This window comes from Anopheles funestus, chromosome X (assembly GCF_943734845.2).
Source record: "Anopheles funestus chromosome X, idAnoFuneDA-416_04, whole genome shotgun sequence".
Classification (NCBI taxonomy): Eukaryota; Metazoa; Arthropoda; class Insecta; order Diptera; family Culicidae; genus Anopheles; species Anopheles funestus.
In genome coordinates, this window is record NC_064597.1 from 6,772,594 (window position 1) to 6,783,268 (window position 10,675).

At 41.6% G+C, this 10,675-nt stretch overlaps 2 protein-coding genes across 3 annotated transcripts; one reads left to right on the forward strand and one right to left on the reverse strand.

Moving 5' to 3' along the window:
* Nucleotides 1-2,358: 2,358 nt before the first annotated feature.
* LOC125772041 (epimerase family protein SDR39U1) lies at nucleotides 2,359-4,103 on the forward strand. Its single transcript, XM_049443366.1, has 2 exons — nucleotides 2,359-2,795; nucleotides 3,036-4,103. Exons 1-2 carry the CDS (start codon nucleotides 2,777-2,779, stop codon nucleotides 3,908-3,910), a joined length of 894 nt encoding a protein of 297 aa, XP_049299323.1. The 5' UTR covers nucleotides 2,359-2,776; the 3' UTR covers nucleotides 3,911-4,103.
* A 1,000-nt stretch (nucleotides 4,104-5,103) lies between these two features.
* On the reverse strand, nucleotides 5,104-7,506 carry LOC125772035 (nudC domain-containing protein 1). Of its 2 annotated transcripts, none has more exons than XM_049443352.1 (2): nucleotides 7,105-7,506; nucleotides 5,104-7,026 (listed from the first exon to the last, which is right to left on the reverse strand). In XM_049443352.1, the coding sequence occupies exon 2, from the start codon at nucleotides 6,983-6,985 to the stop codon at nucleotides 5,213-5,215; it is 1,773 nt and encodes a 590-aa protein (XP_049299309.1). In that variant the 5' UTR covers nucleotides 6,986-7,026; nucleotides 7,105-7,506; the 3' UTR covers nucleotides 5,104-5,212. The 2 variants fall into 2 exon arrangements, with proteins under 2 accessions (XP_049299309.1, XP_049299300.1); XM_049443343.1 differs by having other exon boundaries at nucleotides 5,104-7,031; nucleotides 7,105-7,504.
* Between the last annotated feature and the right edge of the window lie 3,169 nt (nucleotides 7,507-10,675).

The following is a 10,675-nucleotide window of genomic DNA, read 5'->3' on the forward strand; positions in this document are numbered from 1 at the left end:
TTCGCTAAATTGCTCAAAAATGAGAAAAAATTTACATTTTCTCAAACAGGGTAAGGGACTTGGTTCCTCGAATAACTTCTGGCACAGACATCTGCGGGCATGGCCGTCCAAGAAGAAAATGTAGCCAATGGTGCCATCTATCGACCACAGGTTAAAGTTTGGCGATCCGTTGGATACCGACCGAGTTATAGGCAAAAGAGGGTGCAAAAATGAGAAAAATTTTACATTTTCTCAAACAGGGTAAGGAACATGCTTCCTCGATTAATAAATTACTTTTCACTACGCGTAAACCCCCTTACAATGTATTTTTAATTATAAAATAAATCACTTTTTGCAATCCGTAGCACATTCTATTGTATATTTTATTGTATATCTAGTATTCGAGAATGAACCTGCGGATCCGTTCGCTTGACCGTTACAAGCATTTTGAACGAAAATATAAAAAAGTATGCAACCCTAATTGTGATGGTGGCCACTTTGCATAGCCTCCGAACCACCCTGCACGAAAAATTAACATGCAGATGAGTGACCGTACGAGGGGGTCCCCTTAAAATGTGGAAAAAATTTCTTCTACCGCCCTATATTACCAACAAATATAAATGTTTAAATATGTAATACATAAAAAAATGTAAAGGTAATAATACATTTTACATTTCCTTTTAAACAATCTAACTAAACAATATGATGAAGAAAATGATTACCAAAAAAAAATGTATTATTAACCCATTAGACTTTTGTCCTTACAAATGCCCATGGTGCAATGCGTCGCGACAGCAAACGCAAGTGATGTCTGGAACATCGCGGATGCTGCCGCATAAAATCCGCAAAAAAGAAAACACGCAAGTGTTCAAACGACGGATTACTCGATGGAAGGGTTGAAGCGTGTACTGCTTAGCGGCTTGCAAAGAGAAAGAGAGAGAGAGCAAACGCCCATAATAATGCCCTTTTGTTTGTGATGTACTCTCTCATTCATGACTCGCACTGATCGTTCTCCACTAAGCTGGATGCTTTGTTTAAGTAAGTTTTTATTCTCGCGGGTGGTTGATCTCCTTCGACGCAATTCCTTATTCGAAAGGGTTGGAAGTATGTTTTGCTATGAAGTTTGTTAGAAAAAGTTAATACAATACAAAAACTCATTTATTAAAAAAGGCAATATGATATGTATTATCACGATGGAGGCGCCTAGTACCCGATGTAATAAAATGATTATATGGAAAAAAAGTTTATAATATTAGAGTTTATATTTTATATACTTTCATTACACATTCTATATTATAAGTATAATCGACACAACTCATATTAGCATCAATTTAAAACATTGTTATTAAACATACTTTTGGTGTAAATTCATTTTTATTTTATTTTAATATTATTTTATTTATTATTATAACTTTTACCGTATTAACAAAATGTTCTTCTTTTAAAAAATCTAAATTAAAAAAAATAGTTTTGCTTCTAACGTTTTAAAACGGCGAATGGCAAACATGCGGATGGAGCGTTGCGTCAGCCACGCAAGTGTTGTCTGAAGCTTCGTACATGCTGCCTCATAAAATATGCTAGTAAAAACGCAAGTGTTCGAAGGAGAGACTGCGTTTCATACATTTTTTTTCTCTAGTGACCGGGTTGACTGAATCATGCATGCATACAACAGACACATCGACAGTGAAAAGAGAGACGCGTCAATGGCATTGGAATGCACAATCAGAGACGATTCTCGCTGGACGCTCTCACTCATTACACAGTGATTATGATTATACAGTGATTTTGCGAGATTCCCTCAAACAAAAATTTATTACGTTACTTACCTGGAAACTTTGGTTTGGCGGTTTTTTTTTCTTTCGCCCTTTCGGATCGGTGATCATCTTGGTTCGGATTTTATGACAATTATCTGAAATTATTTGAGCATTGAAATGCGTTTGAGTGGAGATGCATTTGCTAGTCGAACGTGATTTTGAAGGTGGTTGTCGAAGGTAGATGAATCATATTCCAGACACAATGACTCACTCTGTAGACCTATACTGCCCTTTGTGTTCGACTTTATCTCCATGTATGATGTTCAAATAATGTACATAATATTCTAAATAGTCGTAGAAATGTGCTAAAATCTAAATATTATTCGAATAATATACCCATTCCGTTCATTAATGAACTTTATGTAATGCGGGTTGTATACACAAAGGCGCATAACGATTTCTGCTATAATTGGGTTACATACTATAATACTGTTACCTATCCAATGGCCAAGACGCACATTGAAGGATTGTTTTATGTAGTAAAGAGTATATAAATCGTCCAATCTTTAATTTCGGCTCAATTCATCACAAATATTAATGCTAAACAAATTATAATTATTAACTATTTATAAAAGAAATGACCTTCTTTTGTTGATTCGACCACTGTTTGATGTTAGTTGTCATTGTTGGTGGAACTGTCAGCTGAAACAGATGACGGTTTTTATTGTTTATTTTCCTCCCGGCAATTACGCTTAAAGTACCAGTCGGTGGTGGTATTAAAATTCAAAGATCTATCCAACGATTGCCTTTTATTGTGTGTAGAAGCTGTTGTAAAAAGCCAGAAAAGATACACCAGAAAAGGGAAACAATCGTAGACGTTGGAAAATTTTAGTTTTCATTGCACACGTAACTGCTTCAAAGTATTACCTAGGAGTGTATGTCAACAGATCGTTTGTACAATAAAAAGATTAACCTGCAAAAAAGGTTTATTATTTAAGAATAATCTTGTAAAACAAAACTCCCGGCTCTATTCTACCACAGCCATGTCACATGTTGTTATTGGTAAGTTGGAATATGAGTAGTCCATGGCGCTTAAATTGCGTGCTTTCAAACGAATAGAACAAGAAAGGATAAAACTCGTTCAACGTTCGTCAACTATTGAGTAACGTTGCGTAATCTGACATTTTCTTAACATGATCTTCTATCTTTTATGCAGTGCTACCATACTTACGATCACGATCGAAGCAATTTCCCCTTTATCTGTGAATCGTACTGAACTGAATTGTACCTTTCCCTTTCCAGGTGGTGGTACCGGTTTCATTGGTCGCCGGTTGGTAAAAACGTTGCTAGCGGAAGGATACGAAGTGACGACGATTTCGCGCATGCCTGGTCCCAAACATATCAGCTGGCATGAGCTCGAAAAACAAGGCTTACCGAACGGAACGACGGCCGTAGTGAATCTAGCTGGTCAGAATGTGCTTGATCCGACCCGCCGTTGGACGCCGGGTTTTAAGCAGAACGTATGGAACTCACGCATCAACACGACCGCTGCCTGTGCCCGTGCGATCGAACGGGCAACCGTTAAACCGTCCGTGTTTGTCAACATCTCCGGCGTTAGCCATTACACACCGGGTAACCAGAAGCACACCGAACTGTCGAAGGTGTCAGACTACGATTTCATGTCAAGGCTTTGCATTGAATGGGAAAGGGCAGCTTCACTATCGGACAATTCAATCTGCCGTACCGTGCGTGTCCGAAGCGGTGTCGTGCTTGGGCGGGAAGGTGGAATGATCCAGTCGCTAATATTACCGTTTTGGTTCGGATTCGGTGGCCCTGTCGGTGATGGGCGTCATGATTTGCCCTGGATACATGCGGATGATCTATGCGGATTGATACGGTTCGCCATCGAACGGCCCGAAGTGAACGGCGTACTGAATGGTGTCGCACCGGAACTTTCTACAAACGGCGACTTTACAAAAGCCTTCGCTTCTGCCCTGGTACGTCCCGCCATTTTTCCAATGCCCATATTCGCGCTGAATCTCATCTTTGCCGAAGAGCGCGCCGTTCTGCTGACGAACGGTGCGAAGGTCGTACCGCAACGGGTGCTCGAGTACGGGTTCCAGTATCGGTATCCGGATCTACAATCAGCCTGCAAGGAAGTGGCCCACCTGTTCTAATACTAGTGTCAGCGTTTTATAGATTTTATCGTTAACGTCATCCAATCTGCCCTTTATTTATTAGCCGTATCACCTGTGTACGAATTGCACGTTCACGAATTTAAATGGGTGAAAATCAATTTTTTTTATTCTGAGTCTGTATATTAACGCCTCTTGCATCATGGCGTAATAAACTCAATCAGAATACCATCAATACCATTCGTTCATATATTACTATTGGAACTATTAATTTGTTCCGGAAAATATCAAGCTGTTCGATGTTTAAAGAAACCTTTTTGAATAAGGAAAGTAGACAATCCTTCACAACTAAAATAACGAAAGCGATTTGTCGCTGACTATGTTTTTTTTGTAAACATAATTTTTCGTTATTTAGTTCATTAAAATGTTATTGCGATAATGTATCTTTATGCTTACAAATGCATTTACTAACGAGAGAAGCAAATGATCTTTTCTTATTAGTTCGGCACCGCAAGGATTATGTTCATTTACTGCACATTACAGATGAGAAGAGAGTTTTCAGAGAGTTGAAACAGAGTGAAAGAGTGGTTATAAAGATTTGAATCTTTTACTCACTCTCGTTTGAGTGTCATAAAAATATTCCTCAAAACTAATCCTTTAATTACTCTCCTTGTAGTTTTTACTCACTCACTCTCTCTCTGCCGACTAATGACTCACTCCTCGGGGTTTTTACTCGCTCACTCTCTGTACCGACTCACTCTTTTGCGTTTCAACTCACGCAATAAGAGTGAGTAAGTGTTTTGTTATTCTTTTTGGGATTTAAATCACTCTACTGTGAGTGAGTGAGTCGTTAGTCGGCACGGAGAGTGAGTGAGTAAAAACGTCAAGGAGTGAGTCATTAGACGACACAAAGAGTGAGTGAGTAAAAACGTCAAGGAGTGAGTCATTAGACGACAGAGAGAGTGAGTGAGTAAAACCGTAAAGGAGTAAGTAAAAGAGTCGTAAAAACTCCTTATGCTGAGTTGAAACCATAAACTCCTATGCACGATTCAACTCACTCACTCACTCTTACTCAGTGTGCACATCTCTACTGCACATGATTACACCTTGAAGCATGTCTTGTTGTAATTAAGACACCTTTACAAAAATACAAAAAGCTTTTTTGTTTTTCTTCCAGTGTTGTACGAAAATCTACAATCAAATAGTTTTTGAATCATAACCAAAAGAGACCGGAATTAAATTGATTTTGATTTATTCAGCTGTAACAGCCTATTCTGGAAAGTGTTTCGTGACAAAAACAAAAAAAAATACAATTGGAACTGCGCCACATTTCTCCCCCACGTTCTACCCGGTAGCAATCTGCAACGCTAGAATGCCCTTCTCTGTAAGCAACATCAATATTTCATCCTCGCAGCTAATACCCAACACTTCGCCAGAATCCTTGAGGCTAACGAACTGATGCTGTCCAATCGCTACCTGCATTCCGTTACGATTGCGCAAACCGGCACCGCTCGCACCGAGACTACTTCTGTAGAGGTAAATGCCACGGTGCGACTCACTGATCACTGCGTATCCCATGCTGGGTGGACATGCAAGATATTTCTGCTGGCGTTTCGATGCTTGTACGTAGCCGAATGCATGCAGCGTACCTTCGTGCTGGAACCGACAGTCCTCTGTTCCAAAGGCGACCGGTTGTAACTGCCACAGACAGGCATCGACATCGTGCCGTAAGGCGAAGGTCGCTGGAAGTCCGGGCCGTAAATTTACGGTGAAAAGTGGTGGACCACTGCCAAGCGAAACGGTGTGCGTTACCGTGTGGTTGATGCAGGAAAGCCGCTCGAGTGTGTAATAAGTTTCCTGTTCACCTTCAAAATCACACGATTCGAGTGGTGCGCTTAAATTCGTGGCGGGTGGTAAATCGGACAGCTCTGTACGATCATCTGTAGCTTCGGGTAAAGTTTCATCCGGTCCTCCGGACACTATAAACGGCCATCCAACACCGGTTATTTGTTTCTGGAGTGTAATTTCCAGCGTCTTTCGATCCATCGCCCAAGTTGTACGCTCATGGTCCACCTTTGAGCACAATTGCGTTCCGTCTATCACAAGCACACCGTTAGCAAACACCTTCAGGCAGGGTTCGTTTGTGGGTGAGGATGGTTCGGTCAATACGCGATACTGAACATCAGGATGTTTATCGAACGTAATGTTCACTTCTTCCAACGTTTGCGTCCACCGAAAGGGAAACTGTTCCCAGACGGGCTTTTCTTCTCCCTCCGTGGGCAACGTTTGCGGTTCCGGCACAATGACGGGATGTTCCGAGTCGTGTGTGAAACGAAATGGTTCATCGCACGCCACCAGCAGCGCGGTTGCATGGTAATCCAATGCACAGTATCTCGGATAACCGTCACTTTGTAGCGTTCGTGAAACACTAACAGTCCACACCGGTGATGCGGACTGTTCCAGCGTGAACCAATGTAGAAGCGATTTGGATTTACCAACGGGTTGATGGTCGATCTGAAGCATTACCAAGTGTAGCGTACGCTTGCCATCGCGTACGAGAAATCGCCCATCAAGCAAAACACCACCACCAGGGAGTACACCTTCAGTGAGATTAATCTCAGACGGTTTAAACGTGCTCTGTAACTTCCACTCGCGGCCAGTTGTTCTGTCACCTGTTTCCAGTACACGTACGGTACCGCATCCATCCGATAGAAGGCACAGCTGCTCGGAAGGAAACACCAACGAACAGTTATATCGGTGAATGGCGATTGCATCATCTTCGCTCTCATCAGACGTCGGCAACGGTAGCTTAAACATCGCCACAAGTGGACGCATCCGTCCAAGGCTAGTGTCGTAAGATACGCGCTGTACCATACCGGTCACATCGATGTAGTAACACTGCCCATTTGCCCATGGATCCCGCACAAGGTGATTCTGCATTCCGAAAAGCCGTGCATGGTAGTATGAATATTGCTGCTCGGTTGGTTTCACACGATGCGGCCGATTGGTGGAGGTGAAATCCGTCGTGAGAACCGGTACCGGCTCGAGTGACAGTATGTACCCATCGAAATTCGTTTTCAACAACTTCCGATCGGGTACTAGCTCAATGTGTGGCATAGTTAGACCGGGGTGTTCCAAGCCTTCATCAACTGATTCGTCTATGCTGAAGTAACGGAAAATATTTCTCGCTCAGTATTTCTTCTAACCTTCGTGCTTTACTGCAATATGAATCTTACCCCTTATTCGATTTAGTTTACAATTGCTAGATTGATAATGCCGGTGAAGATTGTGATTTCATCAGCTACGTGTTTGTGGCACAGAATGACATTGAAATGTTTTGAAAGCATCTCGTGCTAGCTTTACGTGTGTCGCCATTTTGAATCAGTTTGACAGTTGCGGTAAATGCATATTTTAAAAAATATGTAAAATAGCTATGTTTTACGTGAATTTCCGTATTATGTCATTAGTTTTCCTTTTTGTACAAATTTTTCTCAAACCATTTACGTTGTATTAAGACGTATGAGAGCAACATGACGTTTGAAGAGTGTAAACAAAACAGACGCCTAAATGTAGGCGATTGAGAACAGTGCCATCTAGGTGTGATTGTTACAATTGATGGGCGAAGGGCTCAATTTATCCCTTCGTCCCTTCGTAGCCCTTCAAGTTCATCGTAGTGATGGGAACTCCGGAGTGGATTCATGAATCCACTCCGACTCCTACGTATAAAATCCGGGGTATACTCCGAAGTGATTACTCCGGATTAATCCGGATTTAACTCCGGAGTTACTCCAGAGTAATTGCTCCTGATTACTCCGGAATAACTCCAGAGTTTACTCCGAAGTAATTACTCCGGAGTTACTCCGGATTTATCTCCATTATTAACTCCAGATTCAACTCCGTAGTGTACTTGCAGGTTGCACCGGATTACTCCGGAGTCAACTGCTGCTGCCAGGCATCTCTGTCCCTTGCGAAAGGGTATTTTCAAAAACAGGCCAAATGTTGACGGAGAAGAGAAATCGGTTGGGAGAGGAAGCAAGCGAACAGCATTTAAGCGAATAGGGAAAAACGGAAAAGCAATCTGCAGAGGTTATAACATAATTGTCAAGTCACAAGAATACCCAACATTAACGACCAAAATTACTTGGAAAGCTTGGAAAGCTGTCAGACTTTAGATGACAGTTATCAGTCCTCAAGACTAAACAATACAATTTTAATCACTTGCATCACAATGATAAATGAAACATCAATTTCATGGTTGCTATTACCATATGCAATCTTGCAATCTTGGTCAACTCAATAGCGGAAATTCGCTTTTCAATCTGCATTGCAACAATCGCCCATAAACCTTTCGCGCTTTATGCTTCAAAATGTACAAATTCAACAAAAAAAACCCCGGTTCTAAGCGACATTAACGTGAAGAAACGTTGTGTGTCGCAATATCTCGTATGATTATGGTCGCTAGGGTTAAGATATCGTTGCGCCAGGTTAAGCGCCCTAACAATAAGCCCGATTATGGGCACTCATTCCCATCGTATTTTTTCCGCTCGAACACCAATTCCGTTGTGCCATGATTAGGCGTATGTAGCTTTACACGATAGTTTAATAGTTGCTGCTCCGTTCTAAGCCTACCTTCACGTTTCCAACCTTTTTGGTATCGAAACTTCATTCCGGAAACGCGACACGAACAGAACGAACGAGCAAAGCAGTGGACAAATATTGAACTTTCCCGGTGGTGCGGCAAAGTGGACATCTTCCAATACCATAGAAAATTCGTCACAAAGGGTAAGACCACAATCGATCGACTTTCTTACGTTTTGCTGCCCACAGCAGCTGGGCAAGCGGAAGCACATTCGTTTAAACAATCTCCCTCGCCCTACCTTTCCCCCGGGCGTGATCCGGACCCTTTCGTGTAAGGTGTGCATTGCGCAACCCGAACGGAATATTGGATGCCGGCATTAACGGCATCCCCTTATCATCCACAACGGCAAAAAGGCACGGCTACATCGTCGGTAACCGTGCGAGTGAGTCATTTCCGATACGTAAAAAGAAAGAAGAGAAAAAAAACCCTCTGATGCACCGTGCAGTTTGATGAGCGTCCCACCGTCCCAATCAGTCATCTCCTGCCTTTCTTCAACAACGGCCAAACAGCTGCCCAAGATTTGCCCAATGAGAATAAATCCAGCTGCAACTCCAGTGGCAAACTTCCACTTCCACAACCGTTTTGCTCTGATTTGATTAGAGACGATTGATTTCAATTTTTTCGTCTATTTGTTATGTCACACGATTTGTTTGCTAATCTGTCCTTTTTACTTGTGAAGTGTACAACGAAAAAAATAAGGAAAACATCCCGATTAGATTTATTTGTTACCTCAGGTACGGTACCTAAAGATATCCCTTTTTCTAACCGCAGGGTGATGTTCCCTTATGGATGAAAAATTGGAAATCCTGATCCAGAGCAAACGGAAAATGCCACTCTTGTCTACCTTCATTCTGTAATCCCTCTCGGATTAAATACTTCCTTTAGCTTCTTCACGCACAGCAGCATTAATTTTCCCCAAAAGGGCTACAAACAGCACCCGGAAAAAAAAGGTTAAAACATAAGCTGCTTGGTGAAACAACAAAATACAAACAACATTAATCTGGTATGCTTGCGACGGTGACGTAATCGAATCTTAATTGACAATCAATTAGCTCAATGTCGTTAAGCAGCGCTGTTAATGTTTTGTTTCTTCTAACATTAATTACACATCTTTAAGGGGCCCCGTGCGTAATTGGAGTCACTAATCAAACTTCCGATGGTTAAACGGTGAAAATTTCCATTTTGCTATCTTGTGTCCGCGGAAATGTCAACAACGAATTATACATCTTAATAATAGTGCTACCTGGGTGAGCATTTTAATGATATGTGAAACAAAACCATTCGCAATAACCTTGTACAAGTGCGTAGGGATCATTTATAAAGATTAATTTAACAAAAGTTTTGGAACCGATTTCGGCTACCACACGTGGTTGGATGTGAGGAACCCTTAGACGAAAAACCTACAACAGCGTTAACGCTTCATAAAACGACGCTAGCAGCTAATTAACTACCGTCTAATTAATTAACCACCTAATTGAAATGCTTAACCTGTCGTGGTTCAGCTGGTTGAATAAATTTCTCAACATGAGCAGAGATCGGCCATGTTTGCTAGATCGTTCAGTCATTTCCAGCCCGGGAAGTGATGTCCAAGGCACGGTTGGTTCATCCAGTACGATTTGACGCCTCTGTTCGATCAGCTACGGACGGGTGTTGATTGGGATTGTGTATCCTGTTCTTCCTGTGCACCAAGCTTTAATGGGCCTATCACAATGCGTAATCAGAATCGTGTCAATTATCGCTCATCAGTAAAAGTGTTCCGATTCGAACGGCGTTTAATTAGTATGGAATTCATTTTGTGGCGATCTTCTTGTCGGCTATTCGTTTCGCTTGTTCCCATTCTTGTTCATTAACAATCAATGCATTGATTGCTACAGTCTTAGACTAGCGTATGTAAACGGCTTGTTTAGACAGGGCGTAATCTTGGAACGATTGCACTATTTTTTTTTTCTTGAGTTTCAATTGCACTTCTTCAGTAATCGCAAACTTCATTGCCGTAAAGATGATTGTGTGAATTTGATGGCACTTCAACACGAAAGTTATATTCTACTTGGCAAAATTGCATACCTAGAACCCTTCTGCCGTTCATTGCTCTTTTCCTGAGGTCTAAGATGCGTGATATGGCGGGATATTAATTAACTTGCGCTGTTTTACGACCAAACCGTACAGAT